Consider the following 18,619-nt stretch of genomic DNA (forward strand, 5'->3'; position numbering starts at 1 on the left):
CTCTGGATCCAGAAGTACATTCAGAAAGCTGCTTGGAAGGTGAAATTAACCATCACCAGTGGCACAGAGGTAGCACCAAATGTGTATCTTCTACCTTCTGAGACAAAATTGTTAAGGTATGCTCATAATTAGTTTTTTGTTGATTTTAACAACAACTTCCTAAGCAATGATCCTATGGTCCATGTCGTACCCTAACCAGCAGGAGATTCTGGCTGCATCTAAGCTCTGAGCATTGACCAGGTTAAACTCTCTCTCTCTCACTGGTAAATGAAGAATGTGGGGGCATCGACCGGCCACTCTTCTGATATGTGAATCCATCAGTATAGGCAATGAAGAGCTGGACAGAGCTATTACTGCTGCAGCTACTGAAGAGGACCACAGTAGATCTATATAGAACAAGACAGAAAGAGAGAGAGAATTGGAGAGAGAGAGGAGAATAACTCTACAAGGGGTTTATAGCTAGAAATTATTTATGGCTCTCTGTGGTGAAATTGACCATACATCCTTAAGTGTACGTTGACAGCTACGAACAAAACACTGAACAATAGTGCTCTAATGTAGCACTAAACGTATAATTTGACAGTATACCTGACACCAATATGATTTTGCTCTAAGCTCTAAAGGTCCCCAAAACACATACAACAGTCTAACATTATGTAGTCATTGGGATTTAAAGCATCCTTCTGCAAATAAATAAAAATTTCCATTTAGTTTTTAGCTTTAAAACATATTGCTCACTGTTGACAGTAATGCTGAAAGTCTGACAAACAGTTAGTTTTTATGGATATTATGTTTTATCTGGAGTCTTTTCTCATTTGGATCTCTTTCATGGAGAATCTACAACATAATTTTTGTTTATACCGGCATGATTCTGGATTTCATTTAAGGATGCTGTAAGATAAAGGTTTTCAATTCTGGTTTTGGAGTACCCGGGCAATGCACATTTTGGATATCTCCACCTATCTGGCACATATAGTTTAGGTTTTGCTGCTACTAATATTGAAACCCACTGTTTTAAATTATAATTTGGGTGCTCAGTAGGGTTTGGATCTACATTTTGCATGAAGGTAGATCTCCAGAGCAGGATTGAGCATGTGTTTATGTGATTATGTTAATTCTTATGGTTAAAAAAACACCTCAGCAGCATGGTTTTCTCAGTAGATCGATGTATGTTTTTCAGAAAAAAATACGTTCCCTTGTCGAGCAAAAGCAAAGTATTCTTCATTCATTTATTTTGATGTATAACAGCATTATTGATTTTGGAATATGGTATGTAACATTTTTTTTTCTTTTTTTAGATTTCCTGAGGAAATGCTTGGGATATTAATGATTACCTATAGTCCAAATTTTAATAAAGTCTAAATTATTAAATGAAATTGGACAAATGTTTCTCACCTTAGTGAACATACCACACACTGTAAAAAAAATTCTGTAGTTTTTACAAAATAATCTTGGCAGCTGTGGTTGCCAGAATAATTTTGTAAAAAATACAGAAAAACTGTAAACACATTTACGGCCAAAAACTGCAAATTGTACAGTATAAAACTGTAATTTACAAACAAGTAAATTTGAATGTAAACCAGTAAATTCAACAATGCACACTGCTATTAAAATCTGTTTTGTACCTTTAACATACTGACAACCACCATAATAATGCAGGTGGTAAAAGAGAAAGCCACATGAAGAATCAAAGCTCATCACAAGTAGCTTCACCCCAAGCAGAAGTATATACTAATATATAGAAGGTGCACAGAGTCATTCATGCAAACACAAACACCATCATGGTAACTCACATGATACTTAAATAATGCATTAAACTTTCATTAAACAACCGAAGATGTAACATAAAGCCCAAATATACATAACTAATAACAAAAACTATTAAAAAAACACGAATTTTTAAACAAAATACTTTCAAATGTGGAGTGTCATGCAGGGAATTCTGGGAATATCAGTTTACAGTTTTTGACTGTAAATTAGACATTTATTTGTTATTTTTACTTCTAAAAACTGTAAAATGAACAGCATTTTACTGTACAATTACATGAAATGTCTGCTTAGATATTTTACAGTTTTTCCCTGTATATAGTACGGGAACTTACTGTTAACCTATTAACAGTTTTTTCCCGTAGCGTTTTTACAAAATGTTACAGTTAAAATTACACTTATTTTTTACAGTGCAGCACTATTGTTTGGAATCATGTTTAGATTGATAGTCAGATGGTAATAATCATAATTTGTCATTTCTGCTGCTCCTTGTGCTTCTATAATAAAATGTTTTGTTTGAGCTCTTTAAAATGACTATGTGACCTTATGTAGGTAATTGATTGATTTGGTACCAATAGACATTCCAATATAAAGACAAGTAGATGACTGAATAGACAGTACTGTACTGAAAGCTTAAATTCAGTGATATTTCAAAAACATATTTGGAGTTTTTCTATTATCTTGTTTACACTACAAATTTCTTACAGTATGGTGCAGATTTGTATTTTTAAAGACACTTCCTGCTAAAAACAAGGTTAGTTTAGGAAGATATTCTCAGCTGTAAAAGAGGTTGCAAGTTTAACTAAATATGACTTAAAATATCTTCCCTATTCACCTGCAATACACGAGAGGAGGAATCCTAATTTGCTAAGTGAAGCTAGAAGCCATAACTAGAAGCCTATCCAGGCCCAAGTTGACTGCTTTGGTAAACAGTGTAATAGAGAATAGACTGTGCTGAAAGAAATGCTATAAATGAAGACATGCTCTACAATAACATACGCTAATACGACAGCAGTTCTGTACGAACTAAAACGGTACCCATTATGCGTGTTCCTTCTTGAATAAATTACAAAGGGCGTTTTTTTTGGTTGGCCTGCCTGATGATACTTTGTTTCTTCAACCTGGACTCACTGTCTCCGGTGCACCGTAAATAACGCTGATAGACGCCAGAGGAATATGACTTTCACACAGCCGATTGATTTAATGTGACCTCTACATTCTTAATTCTATTGGATGCCTATTTAACCAGACGAAGGCTCAGATTGTCCCGTACACTTGCGCATTAATTCCCCATTCATCATCATTAGGCAGTGAGCGGTCCATTCACGCCTCGCTCTGCCTGCTGTAAATTAGAACGTAAACAGGCTTTTAAACAGTCGCCGCCTTGAGATTCGCTCTAACGGACAGATGCGCGGTACCGCCCCTGCCTGTGGAGTATTGTCGCTCCAAAAAAAAAGGAAACGAGATGTCAAATCTCACTCTCATAATACAGTCATCCAGATCTTTACCACTGTTTTTGTTTCACTGTTGGGTGTGTGATCATGGTTACAGGCATATTTTTGGATTTATAGATGATGGACCTAAATGTGCACAGGATAGCCTACATCAAAGAACAAATTAATAAATCAGATTCTGATTCTGTTGCTAGGCACTGAAAACTTGAACTGACATGGATTTCGTTTTAACCCACTTGCTCATTGGCGCAGGTAAACTGCGTTGGTTATGCTCAAATACATTTAAGTAGCAATCGAACAAGCTAAAATGTATTAGACGGTGGTAAATTCAGCCCCGTATGGTATTTAGATTTTTCTTTATTTTATAAACAATTGTCAATTCAGTCGTTGTCCATTTCTTATAGCCTATTTGCGCCTTAGGTAATTTAAAGTAACAACCAGACATAATTCCGTCTTTGAGTTAACTGCTCCGGTTTAAATGGCATATTATTCCAAACATATGCATTTTAATCAACTTGGTCACACTTACAAGAACTGTTTCTAATAAGGCCATCAATCACGTGCGCAACCAGGACCTTCTGGCGTGGGCTCGTGTGTGTGGGAGGAGGTGAATTGTTTGGGCAGCGATCCCTAGCAATTGTTGACATTTTGTTTGTAAAATAGAAGATGAAAAGAGCAATTAAAATCAAAACATTTCGTTTCAATGAATCAAAAATATCTTTATACATATAAAAATGACTGAACATGATATAGCATATTCTCAGTTGGGGGGTAGGGGGGGGTATTATTATTTTCTGTCATTTTTCCCCCCAACAAATGGCTTCTATTGCAATAACTTATATTCTGACAATAGTAACGTATTTTAGGTTGTCTACTTGTTTTTCATTGTGTAATTCTACTTGCTGGAATGTGGGAGTCAGTTTTGATCTCATTTTAATATTGTAGTTCGACATTTGATGTTTAGACACAATATCCAACCTTCTCTATTATGTCCAGAAAGTTTCAATTTGCCGCTCCAGGTGCCACAATTACGCGGACAGATCAGCTAATTAACGTGAGTTGATTGGTGAGGTGGAGGCATCATCGATCTTTTTGCATTCCAATATCTCCACAAGACATTTAATTCCAAACTTTCTATTAACAGCGCCGGGTTATGGCTTGTGCTAGGTGCCCGGGGACTACTTTTAACAGCTCGTTCAGCTCAAGAGGTCCAGTTATATCCAAGTTATTTGATCATTTCAGTGTTTCAGAAGAAAATAATAGAGGCCATATAAGATATAAAGGTGACAAAACCCTGTAAATTTAAAGCAATACATGGTGTCATGTTGAAAATTGCTGCTGACGTGCTTTTATTGTCGAAGCCATACTTGTCTGCTTTTACTAATTTTCGTTCTCAGATTCTTCAAATCAGACTGATTTGCCGCTTGTTTGTCTTCCAGAAATCATAGAAAAATACATATTTAGAATAGGCAGTGAATAGATTAATCTACATATCGTCGAGAAAATAGCCTACAGTGTTTCATCATAGCGTAAAATCATTTAAGTATATAGACTAACCTACCCTTGTCGTTTAAAGAATGAACATTAGTCACTGTACACTTTTCGTTTGAAATAGTTTATTATTAAATTCAATTTAATCAGGACACTACTGACCCATTTTTCGCGCATTTTCCAAAACCTGAAATCAACCTATCTGAGCAAAATAGGAATACGTAAACTGTACATTAAAGAAAACTTGATGCAGAAGTTAAACTCAAAATACATAAATGTAAAAACATTGCGGTCAATAAATAATGCCACGTCTGATGATGTCCATAAATATTAGGGTAATTTATGCTTGATTTATCATTTTACTTGTGTGTATGTTTATTGTATTGTTTCAGAGTGAAGGTGAAGACAACAGCAAGGCCGGGAAGAGACGGTACGGGATGGGGGCTATTCAGCTGACGGTATGCGGGTAAGACAGGCATCTCTGGCTTGCCCCAATTTGCCGCATGTGATTGTCCAATGGATCTCTAGCGCATGTTCTCCCGTCAAGCCAGCAAGCCTCGCATGGAGCTTCTTAATCCGCTCCCCTGGCGCCTTGTTACCGGTTTGGCAGACAAGTCTCTGAGCGTGCAGTATTATCATTAATTCAACATTCAAAATTTCTCCCTTCCGAATACATCACTCTTTAATTTCCCTCGCATCTGCACATTTCGGTGTGCTACCGGGACTGGGTGTTCGTGGAGGAGGAATAATGAGCCAGCCGTGCTCGGTTAACAAATCCCCTTGTTAAAAGGCTAGATGAAAAACATATTTTTAATGTGGAAGAAACTACATGTGGGTCAATTTGTATGGCTATATGAAAGAGTATAAATTATGATAGATTTTTGCGCTATCCTCCAGTCATTTTTACAAATACATGTCCTTGTCTCCTATGTCACAATTTTTGTTGATAGGGTGTAGCCTACTTAAAAATGTATTTGAGTTAATATGATAGCCTATCTCTGTTATCAATATCTAATTTCTCCAAAGATGATTTAAAAGTCCGTGGCCTGACAGTGTGTAAGTAGACTCCGTCTGCACAACATATAGCTTCTTAAATGGAAAACATCCATAGTTTCGAAACCGTAACTAAAGCAGATTGCTTTTGTGTTGTGCAAGCTGCTTTGAGTAGTTCATGCGATGACTTATTAAATATTGCCAAAGTGCCCAAAGCTGATCCGGATATTACCCAAAGAAACCGTGGCTTCTTGCTGTCGTCCTATCTGGTTAGTGGCACTTCCTCCCTCTGGTCCAAAGACACTGAAGATGATTTGCTGATGACTGCTGGCGAGAACGTGAGAAAGGCCTCAGTCCTGGTCGTGGGCGAACACGAGAAGTCTGCATTGTTGGACCTATGTGGGAGCCCATTTGACTGACTGGCAGCGTGACAGGCAAGGCAGGAGCATGGGCTTCCCCCGGGACCAAGCCCATGACCCGGGCTGGGGTACAGTGATGGGTGTCTGAAGGCGCACAGCAGCTCAGGACGTGGGTATGGATGCGAAAGCACCCGAAAACTGTCCAGCGAGCGCAGAGGATTGGAGAATGGACCCCCGGTGGCAGAGGCTGAACCTGCAGTCACACCGCTGAGTGGAGAATAGTAAGGTAGAGGAAGGTGAGATTGAAACGGATAGGGTAGGCTGCCCGTAGCTGCAGCATGGCTCATCATATAGGTGTAAAAGGCGGGGTCGGCAGGATGCGGCCAAGTCATGGCCAGCCGCTGTCTCTTGTCCTTCATGCGACGGTTCTGAAACCAAACCTGTAAACAAAAGTGGCAAAGTAGTCTTAAGGTAATATAGTAATGGCTGAGGCCTAGTACAGGTAGGCAAAGCCAATTTCGATAAGCAATACGCCAAGAGAAATGGTCCCATAATTACAAAAATAATAAGAGGTAAGGGATATTTTATAGAATTATTTTATTGTACTTTTTTTTAATCGTTTGATTAGCCTGCTCATATTGATGGTGCAATCTTGGCAGGGTTATTTTTACACTCATAACTCGTTGGTAATCTACCAGGTCACCTTTATCAAAATAAATATCTAAAAATTAACGTAAAATAGAACGGGAGACGCAGTGCATTACCTTTATTGTTGTTTCCGGTAAATTTAAGGCAGCTGCCAACTCGCACCTACGTGGTCTGGACACGTAATTTTCCCGGTAAAACTCTTTCTCCAGTCGTCCTATCTGCTCCCTCGTGAATGCTGTTCTATACCTTCGCATCTGGTCAGAACCATAGTTGAGAGCACCGGGGCCCGAGACCATCTTGTTGTCCACACCGACTTCTTTACCGTGGTTCGGCGAGCCCATTGCCAGTCCTTACAGAAAATAAACATAATTGATTTTAGGACATACATTTCAAGATCACTTGATTACCAATTTATTAATATAGCGTTCATACTGCATTGCTTGCGAAAACAATATATATGTATATATATATTAATTGTATATATTATATTTTAATAGACCTATTACTGAGATTTCGGACAAATAGCCAAAATAATAATTGTGTAAAAAAAAAAAACAAGCTCAGAGATTGAGAGTGCATCTTTTTATTTCACTTTCTCCATCAGTGTCCAGTGAAGAAAAGTTAACAAAACATGCCGTCTCAATCTCTGAACATATTATGGTTATTTCCAAAATATAGACTAAACAAATAACCTGCACTGATAATACATTTAATTGAACTAATGTGTACGTCCGAGGAAAATTATTTGAATCATTCCTTTGTTGATTTATGCATTCTTAAAAATAGCCATATACTTCATTTATTTTTCTTTACTCTAAATAGTACGGTTAATTCTAAATAAGAAAACATAAAGGTATGAACAGACAATGGACATTCTTAAACATTGTTTTTGTAATAGCTACAGCCAGCAATTCCCCACACACACAAATAAAGGTTATTGACATGTTGTACACTTGGTGTAAGATGACTTGACAACTCGTTAAATCCTGGACAACACCCCAGATACACGGTGGCCTTGTAATTGACTCGTTAATTCAAAAAGCCTACAATAACTTAAGAGGAGCTTACAATCGAACGCGCTCACAAGCAGCGGGCTACACGGGAAATTGATTGAACGTGTATTCTCAACCAATTCACTCAATTTAGAAACGGGAAGAAATTGAGAATAAATAAATACAAATAAACAAGAATACAATGAACAGCAGCTATTACCTTGTCCACTCTGGTAATCTATGCTCTCTGGGGTACAACTGACATCTATTTCCTCATAGAGATCTGATTCCGCATCTGAGCTGCTGGCATCTTTGTTAGGGATGTCTGACAGGTCTCTGTCCGGCGCAGAGGGCTTGCTAGCATTTGTCACATCTCCGTACTTTGCGCTACGTTGTCCTGTTGTCGCGTCATCAACTAGGATTTGCGAATAAGGCACGGGGCTTAGTCTGTTCTGGTTAATCGGTTTGTCCCGTAGCTTGTGGATGGGATCTCCAGTAGCCTCCGTCAAATTAGAGCCAGTTTTGGCAGATAGTGTGCCAACCTGACCACCCTCGATGCGCATCAGCATGTCCTTAGCGCTGTCCATAACCGACGAGAGCAAAGTGCCAGATCTCCCGGAGCTTGGTAAGACAGTTTGGAGCAGCAAATGCAGACGAGAAGCTGTGCGATGCGAGCGCTCGGGAGTGCTACACGAACTCTGGGAGGGATCACCATTGCCCTCTCTCTCCTCACGCGCTGTCATTCTTAATAGGGCAGTCGTCATAATAGAAGGCTCAGTGACGCCACACGTCGATTTAGAGTGAATAAACAGAGCGGGAGAGTAGTCTAGCAGAGACTAAAGGAGAATTCAAGCCTATGCCACAAAACATCACCAACGGCACATCAACAGCTAAATACAAAAAGCATGAAAGATGCACCAACTTAAACTTTGTGTGTGCTTTTATGCCTTTTTACACGTTTAAGTTACAAGATAATCACACTCTTTGATTGTAAGTCATACAAGTATTTGACTATCGTTCATTTTCTGTTTTTTTTACTGATATTGGGGTAATATAATAACCATTTTTGCTTCATTGAAATCAGATCATTTGGTTAAATAATCTTCTCACATGAGTGAAGAAGTGGTTGAGGGCTTTTTTGATGGCTGAAAAAAACCTAATGTCCTTTAACGAGGACTGTCAATGTTTGAATAATGTGATAGAACACAGATATGGTCAAACCCTGTCTATTATCTCCCTGTCTTGAGCCCACTTGGATAGGAAGGAGTCATAATGGCAGCCTTTCGGAATATATTAGCACATGTTCTTCGCCGATCAACACAGTCAGTGCGCGTTGGAAGACGTCAGACTGAATGGGAATATTCTAAAGATGAGGAGGGCTGTCTCTCCGCCAGCAGCGCAATTTGAAGCGTACACGTTCCACCGTTTCTTCTTTCAGCGCACAGTCTCAGTCACGCTCTCTTCCCTTCGCTCTTTCTCCCGCCCTAACTCGATCTTCCAAAGTGGTGTCAAGTAAAGTGCAAAAAGGTCAGGTCCCGTGACCAATAGTAAGAATAACAGGCTATTTGACATTTAATTAGATTTGTTTGAGCCGCGCCAACAATGCATATATCCTCACCGCCTGGCGGGAGGCAGCTGTCCAGATTCATTTCTGGAATATGTTTCCACTTGAACAGAACTTTCCAGGATTCAAATGATTATAGTCTATAGTCACAGTTATTAAACACTTTAATTTCGCAATAGTATATTTATTTCATTTATGTCAATATCAAATGAAACAATAAAATGAATAATGAACAGATAAAATATTTGTATTCAAATCCTGCCCATCATTACAAAGTTCAAGAGAATTGTTTTTGTTTATGATATTCCTCAAACCGTTTTCTTTATAAAAACTTACATTTAAGCATGATCTATTTGATCCCATTGTTTTATTTCAGAGTTGTTTACATTTAGTTTTATCTTCATATATTACATTTGAAAGCAGCAGACTGAAATGGACAAAGTTCAAAATCCTGTTCTGTCTCTTGGTCATTGACAAAACCAACACTTTAATGATAGTAAGGCTTATGAGTTTCGGGCTCTAGGAGACGAGTCTGTCGGGTATATTGTAACATATGCAAAGATAACCTAGCGCACTGCTTGCTTTCAGGGAGGAGGCCGCTCCCTCCTCCGCTTTGATGTCGGAGTTCAGGCAGTAAAAATTCACAACAAGCTGTGATGAAGTTCACTAGCTTTAAAGAATATAGCTCCGTGTGGTTTTAACTTGATATTAGGCCTACTTCTCAACCCAAATCACTTTCATCGTTTTTGGTGGCGTAGTATAGCGCGCTACAACTGTGTGACTTTTCCTTATAACCGCACTTAACAACACCGATGATGCACCACAGAGGCAGCGATAGGATTATAACCAACTGGGATGTAATTAGTTCGACTTCTTTATCTTAATTGCACGCAATGCATCCTCTTTCTGAACATCAAGAGACGTTTTCCGAAAATGTGCCCTGATGTTTTCATTAAAATAAATGATTTCATTTTAATTGTGTCAAAATAGTTAATTAAAATGCTCCCGTGTTTCTTTCTGCAGCGAGCAAGTGGCCAGAGAGCAAGTAGCCAGGTTAAGACTTGATTAGTAGAGCATTTTTGGAATGTTGTAGCCTAATAATTTTTCGTTTTAATGGCTTTGTTGAGAACGGTGATTATTATCTTATATGCAGATTAACATTCCCATCTTCTCATTTCTCATCAGTCATCCATGTTCTCCCCTCTTGTTTAGCGTATGGGAAATCCGGGGACGTTTTACAAGCGCTTCTACACATAACCGCTCAGAGTGGATGGGACACGCATGTTAGAGAGTGACGTCAGACGCTCTATTTGTGTGGCCGCGGTGACACAATCATCAAAGCTGTCCTCGTGCGCCCTCGCCTGTTATAAAAAATAAGAGCACTCTCTCTCTCTCTCTCTCTCCCTCTCTCTCAATGGTCAATTTTGGTGTTCCTTATTGACAAGGAAAAACTGTACATTTGTGTTCCCAAAACTCTGACGAGAACCTGTGAGATATCATAAAATAATACATTTAAAGTAAAATTATGATGCAAATAAAAAGTAATACTAACAAATAAAAATGAGTAGTGCATAAAATGTCAAATAAAATTAGTAACAGTACAGAGTAAACTGCAGCAGCTTTCATAGCTGCTATATAGCTAGAAAGGATAATTTAACTAAGAAATATTAATTGCACAAGTAATTAAAGAATAATTGAAAAAATAAATATTAAATGCCCAGGTAATTCTAATTAGTTTCTTACAGAAAGACAAACTTAAAAAGAATAATTGCATTGTAATGAGCATAGGCTGACTAATTGAGGCAGACTTAGTAGACTACTTACTGTTTCATGTATTGTAGCAGACAGACGTAATATTACACAGCAGTTCTTGTATTTCTGCATTGCGGTGTATCAGTTTAATCATTCACTGGATGTCCCTGTGTTTCGTGGATTTTGTCAGAAAATGAAGCTCTTTCTGTATTGATCAGAGTGTGGGCACAACTTGTCCTCCAATCCTCAAGGTAATACAGTCAGGAAAAAGGTGGTAGATTTCAAATCAAACCTGATTACGTAAAATTGTTAATAACCCTATTTGATTTTATTTGACTAAATCAATATGTTTGGGCTCACTATGGCTCACACACTTGGACCCTGATTCACATTCCTTGTGTCTTATTTTGTATACATTCCTACAACGCCAATAAACCTTTTTGTTGGCGGTCCTTGCAGGCGTCCTTGAACTTTAAACAATCATGTATTTGTCATTCTCTCTTGGAAAGCACATTTTGTCGAGTATTTAAACGGACAAATTCGCTATATCAATGACTTTATGGGCTAGACCTGCTTGAATATATCAATTTCATATATTCTTCCCATACTAAATGTTGCTCATTCCGCAAAAAAAACTTATAATACCCTGGCATTTTACAGCGGCTATTCTCCTCAGTTATGTAGTAATAATGATACTCTGATTCTTTAATTACGACTGTCTTCATTGTCTGACACTTTTTTGACACTTTTTTTCGAACGACAGATATTTCAACAAAGTTTCCTCTGTGAGAAATAGTATCTTGTGTACGTTTACCATTTCATTTTGTAGTGTAATCCCAATTCTACATATTTTCCCCACGAAGCTTAGCAATATCCATGTTTTGTCAGTTGCATTCACTGCACGCGTGAAACGGATGTACTATCACCTGTAGGCCTATTAATCAGTAAGTCATGTTTAAACCATTCTCGGAAAAATGTTGAAGAGACGACAAATTATTTCACTTCCAGTGTCATGACTCCCTGACCACCATGCATCACCATGCAACATGCAACATTTGTAAGTGTTTCCTTTCTTTGGATGATTAACTGGGTTGATTTAAGTAATCTTTTCTTTGTAGAATGGGATCACTTAACTAAACCTGATCTCTAGTTTCTTATTGACAAGTCTTTCTCCTGGTCAGGTTTAGTGGGATTAAATAACATAACAGACTCATAAAATGTTGCGGTTTCCGTAATTCGGGTGTGTGAGCGCAGATCAGAGGGGAATTTTAGGCCTTGTCGCGCGTCGACTTTACCAGATCCGCCCATAGTGCTCACCAAACTTCCGCTAGAGGTTTAACAACTGTGCCCAACTTGAACTTGACCATGGCGTGCACAGAATGTCGTCTCCACTACAACTCCACTTTGATTCAATTTCACTTCCAGTGTCATGACTCCCTGACCACCATGCATCACCATGCAACATGCAACATTTGTAAGTGTTTCCTTTCTTTGGATGATTAACTGGGTTGATTTAAGTAATCTTTTCTTTGTAGAATGGGATCACTTAACTAAACCTGATCTCTAGTTTCTTATTGACAAGTCTTTCTCCTGGTCAGGTTTAGTGGGATTAAATAACATAACAGACTCATAAAATGTTGCGGTTTCCGTAATTCGGGTGTGTGAGCGCAGATCAGAGGGGAATTTTAGGCCTTGTCGCGCGTCGACTTTACCAGATCCGCCCATAGTGCTCACCAAACTTCCGCTAGAGGTTTAACAACTGTGCCCAACTTGAACTTGACCATGGCGTGCACAGAATGTCGTCTCCACTACAACTCCACTTTGATATTAAAAGTTTCAGAGGGTGAGTATGTGGCCAGTGTTAGCAGAAACGTGTAATAATTTAATGCTCTAAGCAGAACTATTGCACAAAATGTAAACTATTAAAAGTAAAAACTATTGCATTCTGTTAAAAGAACACCTTCTAGTACTCGTCTGCAGTGATCCAGTGGCCAACTAAAGGACGCGTATCTTAAGAGTCGGATGTCAGAATACTTGTACTTTGGCTACCATTTATCATAATTTAATTAATAATTCATTCAATTCATTTTAAAACTTCCACTGTCTTAGATGCAACACTTAATGTTATGAACTTTGTATTTAATAAATGCTTTGAATTTGTCTTTAACTCAAACGCTTTGTGTTTTATTACGGTATTTTGGATAAATAAAAGACGAATCAAATGAGTTTCACGAAAGTGTCTATTTAAACTGCTGATCGAAAATGAGAGCGAGAGATACCTTATTTTCAAGGCCTTACTTGAATTTGGGCTTCTTTACAGACAACAGTTGACTCGAACAAGTATTAAACTGTGAATGGATTAGTCATTAAGGGTTCATTTTAAAAATTTAAACATCGTCATTATTCAATATGATTTTCTGCATGCAAATGCACTGAATCTGAATTTTTTTCCAGTGTTACTGTAGGTGATTTAAAATATTACACAATATAAATAAAACATATTTGTGAATTTTAAATCTGAAGTGTTCAGTTTAGCCATAAATTAGATAAAATTGAGATAAAATATGCTTTGTATGATTTGTTGTGCATCAGTACCGTTGATTATTTCGTTTTAGGCATTCGTTAAATGCATTATAATTTGTACATGCGGGCAACAAAGAATTTGAGAAACAGCTTGTAAAACTAAAGACAGCATCTTTTGATTTTCTAATCGAAAAAAGAAAAGTCTGTCAATGCACCATTATTTAACATTATTTTTGTTGTTTGAACTAAACACTAATAATTATTACACCGAGAAAGAAATGTTAAAATGCCGATCATGTTTGGTGATTGAGCAATGCCCAATGCTCTTTATTATGAAATGCACTTTACTTTCCAACTTGTGTGATTCAGTGCATCGTGCATCTTCATCCAAATATTAAAATTAATTTAGGCTCTCATCAATCCCAGTTGATAATAAACGCATGGCTTTATTATTCTTCAGTATCATGTTGTTTGTGGTTACTTGTATTATTTCGTAAAATTATTTTAAAATATTCATTGCAGATGATGCTGAGGCCAAAAAGTGGAAATTTATGTTAAAAAATGTTATATTAAAATATTTTGGTTTTGCAATGCAAATCACCCTTTCGATGTTGTTGTCAAATACGCGTTGTTGCCTAAACAAGAAATAACCCAAAACATGGGAGTGAATTTCATTGTGATATAAGAAATGTGTTACTACTCCTACTCTGCTTTATATACTTAGAATCACACATGTATCTCACATTATTGTTATCCAACATATAGTCTTGCTGTCCATAGATCATAACACTATTATGCGCTATGCGCACCCCACAGTAAGTTAGTTTTCAAAAAATCTCGTTAAACCCCAATTTCAGTTCACCACAGCGTGAAATCTTAGTACAATATTCGTTTTTTAAAGATAATAATGTAACCCGTGCTGTGTGTTTCTATGGACAAAAAATAAGCTTCATTTTATTTTGGCAATTTATTTTATAATGAGTATTTGGTAATGAATGGGTATTCTGCAGGCTCTTGTAATGTTGTTGAACATCGTCCGATAAAGACAATAGCGTTCACTTTTAATTTTGTCATCATTGCATTGTCATCACATTTTATTAATGCTAATTCATTAGCCGTGTGGAATAATCAGAAAATAAAATTAGGCTACATAAAAATGTTTAAATTATGTAATTTTTGTAATTCATAATTTGATTGCCCACCTTAGTCTCTTGTGTATAGGCCTATTTCTTATAGTGTATCATCTTCGAAAAAACACATAGGGAATGTTTCACATGCACGGGGTTGTATAGTTTTCTACCAGCAAACAGCCAATGTCCGAGCTACCCAGACAAGAAAAAGTAGCTTAGTTTACACATCAGGAAGTAATTACACTTTTTTTTTTTTTTTTTTTTACAAAACTACTCGTGGCAGCGTTTTTCTTCGAGTTCACAGTGTGTTGTTTTATGAATCAGCATTATTTAAATATATAGAACTACACTTAACAACGTTAATTCATAATGTTATTGTTGGAAATTTCTGCAGAAAAAAATCCTCACCATTTCCATGCAACATCAGAACCAAAAGGAGAGTGTGTTGATTTTTTTGTTCCTGCATTTGAGCAGTCAGAAAATCGGCGCCCATACAATACAATACTATTTAGTTTTCAACATTCGTACCTAAAAGCTTGGTTTCCTTCCAAAAAAACAGATGCATTCTAACCCACATACTACTGGTTAAAATTAAAAAGCGAAAGTAGAGTGTTAAATTGTATAATTATTCTTTACAGATTCGCTAACATTTGTGATACGAAGTGGCAGGCCAGTAAAATTAAAAGGCTTCTGTCACGTATCTCATTCACCAAAGATTTCTCACCATTCGACTCTTTTCCTTTGTAAGCTTTTAGGCTGGCCATCAAAGTCTGAATAGGCCAACAGGCATAGTGTTGCGGCCAGACGGCAACTTTCAACTTGACCTTGGCCTGCAGACGCGTAAGCCCCACACGTAAAATATACGTCTTATACAGGGGGTGTTCTCTGTCTCCGCATCTTGTAAACAAAACGGAAGCCGCCGCAGCAGGAATTCATGTCAGGTTTTTAAATTGGACCTTTTTCTTAAACTGCCATCACTTGCAACCATTTTTCTAAGTATCGTAAAAATAACCTGTAGATATCGTTGTTGACCGTTAAAGGGCACACCTGGCTTGCTTTAGCACACTTGTATTGCATCATAAGACATGCAATGCTTACAATTTTGTTGAATGAATACAGCCTAATGTTTGATGATGTATAGAAATTAGTCAAACATTTAGAGAGCAACATTTTTTATAAAATTTTATTTTTATATATTGTGTGTGTGTGTGTATTATGTTAATATAGCCTATATATTAATTTTCAATGTGTCTGTTGAAGCCGTAATCTTGATTGAAGGGCAACCAAGGACTACACAATAGCAGCAACTCACAAATGACTGTCAAACGTATTGGATGTTTCCAAAAATAAACTGGAATGATGTTATTCGCTTACAATTACGCAGTATTCGTTCAATGTTTACCCCGGCGCACAGGGCTGTTTTAAATAACAAAACACTAATGCAACATTTGTTTTAGGCTTTCAAAAAAGTGGATACAGAGATTAAATCTCATGAAGGACCACAGCTGGAGGGCATTCGCCATTTTTCGTTAATTTACTTACGCGTCCCTTCATCTTTTAGGGCATCTTGAAATGGATGAAATCCTTTGACATATTGTCCTCTCACATCACTGCATTTGTGCTCGGTTTAATTGTTAGCACTTGAGCTGATTATCGTCCTCGTTTACATATCACATGACCAGTTTTGAGCCAATCCAGGCGTGATTCTGGTTGTGTGCAGGGTGCGTCAGAGTCTCTTGACTCTCGCGGAATCGACTGTGTCCTCTTTTTCAGTCTCGGGGCCATACGTCTCAATGTCCGACGGGCTATGACAACGTCACTGCTTCTCCGCCCGCGTTGGATTGACCCGGTCATGTTTCTCTATGATAACGGTGGCGGCTTGGACGACACCGGCAAGAATATGGAAGGGTTCACGGGAGGTAACTTCTCGCCGAGCCCGTGCAGGAATTTGATGGCTCACCCTGCCTCTCTTGCTCCCAGCGCTGCTTATCCGTCAAGCGAAGTGGTTGCCGCTGGAGCGGGTGAGCCTGGGAAGCAATGCAGCCCCTGCTCAACCGTCCAGGGTTCAGCCAGCGCTTCAATATCCTACGGATATTTCGGTGGTGGTGGATACTATCCTTGCCGAATGTCCCATCACCATGGGGGCGGTGGAGGTGTGAAGACATGCGCCCAGTCCCCCGCCTCTGCCTCACCTTACGGGGAAAAATACATAGATACGTCCGCTTCTACATGCGAAGATTACACCTCCTCGCGCGCCAAAGAGTTTGCCTTCTACTCGAGCTACGCCTCGAGCCCGTATCAGCCAGTTCCGAGCTATCTGGATGTGCCCGTAGTCCAGGCAATGAGCGGGCCTGAGTCCCGGCATGAGTCCTTATTACCAATGGAGAGTTACCAACCGTGGGCTATCACAGCCAGTGGCTGGAACGGGCAGGTCTACTGCACCAAAGAGCAGCCACAGACGGGAAACCTGTGGAAGTCGTCTATACCAGGTGAGGCTAATGTCAGAATAAGAAACAAACAAAAATTCCATAGTATTAATACATTTCTTCTAGCTGTCAAAACAGTACGATCATGTTGCCCGTATAACCTTAAACTATTATCCTTAAACATATTTGAATACTTGTATTGTAATTTTTTATCTTCAGAACCAGTGTCTCACGGAGGGGCAGACGGTAGCTCTTTTCGCCGCGGGAGGAAGAAACGTGTTCCATACACCAAGGTGCAGCTGAAGGAGCTTGACAGGGAGTATGCCGCAAACAAGTTTATCACCAAGGACAAACGCAGGCGGATAGCCGCTCAGACCAACCTGTCTGAACGACAGGTTACTATCTGGTTCCAGAACCGACGAGTAAAGGAGAAAAAAGTCGTCAACAAATTCAAAAGCAACAGTTAGCTTTGCTCTGTGTAAATGCAATTGGACAATTTTAAACAGCGATGGCCCACACATACTCAAGGCTATGAAATTATAGACGTTTTAACGAATATTTGTTTTCCTTGGACTACCGCTTTTGAAGTGACCACTTTGGATCGGACAGGGTTGATGGTGACGCGGTGCGTCATTTCTGGGCTGCAAACAGTGTATGGCCATATTCCCAACTCAAGACAAAGAGGGCCAAAAGATCAATTTGTTTGTTGAGATTATTTTCTGCTCACCAAAATATCTAGTGGAGAGATAAACATTGGATATTGAAATTGTGATACTGTAACTCTTTACAGTGTGGTACGACTTTTCTTTCACCACCTCCAGTGTCGATTATGATTGAAATTATGCTTTGCTTGAAATCTCAAGTTCATAAAATTTCGTCTCATGCTGGAGAATATGAGGTATGGAGCCTGTAGTTTATTAAGGCCAAGTACAATCTGTGGTTATGTTTGTGCCAAAATAATGTACAATATAGACTTGCTGTGTGTTTGTGTGTTAAAGAGTAGCCTACCTTAAGTGTGTTTTGTCGTTGTATAGTGTTGCGCAAAATGCGTCCTAATAAACCATTCATAAGAAAAATATGTATGGCGACGTAATAATTTTTACTTTTTTATTGCAACATCCAACCACACGATAATATTACTATTAATATGGCAGAAATACAAAACATGAACGTAAATTAAATTTAACATGTTGACCAGCTCTTCGTAAATCTAGGAGTTGGTACAAGCACGTAATTAACCTTTTGGATGGTGCCCACAACTTTATGGACTGTAAAAGATGTATGTCTTCGTTAATATAGGCTACTATTTTTATATTTTTTATTTTCTTGTCCATAGACTGAAACAAGAATTGATGCATTTGGATTTGCTTTTGAGTGCCTGCGAAAACTAGGTGACTGCATACCTCAGCCGTATGACAGAGCAATTGCGCCATCTTCTGATGTACATTTGTAAGTGGAGCGGCTGGTTTTGGTCATGTTATTAATTCAATCTAATAAAGTTTGAGAAGAAATAATTGTAC

At 38.3% G+C, this 18,619-nt stretch overlaps 2 protein-coding genes across 3 annotated transcripts; one reads left to right on the forward strand and one right to left on the reverse strand.

Moving 5' to 3' along the window:
• Positions 1–359: 359 nt before the first annotated feature.
• Positions 360–8,386, reverse strand: evx1 (even-skipped homeobox 1). 2 transcript variants are annotated; one of them, XM_016294852.1, is made up of 4 exons: positions 7,925–8,386; positions 6,829–7,061; positions 5,938–6,504; positions 360–386 (listed from the first exon to the last, which is right to left on the reverse strand). In XM_016294852.1, the coding sequence occupies exons 1-3, from the start codon at positions 8,289–8,291 to the stop codon at positions 5,968–5,970; spliced, it is 1,137 nt and encodes a 378-aa protein (XP_016150338.1). In that variant the 5' UTR covers positions 8,292–8,386; the 3' UTR covers positions 360–386; positions 5,938–5,967. The 2 variants fall into 2 exon arrangements, with proteins under 2 accessions (XP_016150338.1, XP_016150337.1); XM_016294851.1 differs by lacking the exon at positions 360–386 and having other exon boundaries at positions 4,856–6,504.
• A 7,997-nt stretch (positions 8,387–16,383) lies between these two features.
• LOC107602397 (homeobox protein Hox-A13a-like) lies at positions 16,384–18,217 on the forward strand. The gene is made up of 2 exons (XM_016294887.1): positions 16,384–17,162; positions 17,319–18,217. The coding sequence occupies exons 1-2, from the start codon at positions 16,481–16,483 to the stop codon at positions 17,564–17,566; spliced, it is 930 nt and encodes a 309-aa protein (XP_016150373.1). The 5' UTR covers positions 16,384–16,480; the 3' UTR covers positions 17,567–18,217.
• Positions 18,218–18,619: the final 402 nt, after the last annotated feature.

This window comes from Sinocyclocheilus grahami, unplaced genomic scaffold (assembly GCF_001515645.1).
Source record: "Sinocyclocheilus grahami isolate Dianchi unplaced genomic scaffold, SAMN03320097.WGS_v1.1 scaffold325.1, whole genome shotgun sequence".
In the NCBI taxonomy this organism is placed as follows: domain Eukaryota; kingdom Metazoa; phylum Chordata; class Actinopteri; order Cypriniformes; family Cyprinidae; genus Sinocyclocheilus; species Sinocyclocheilus grahami.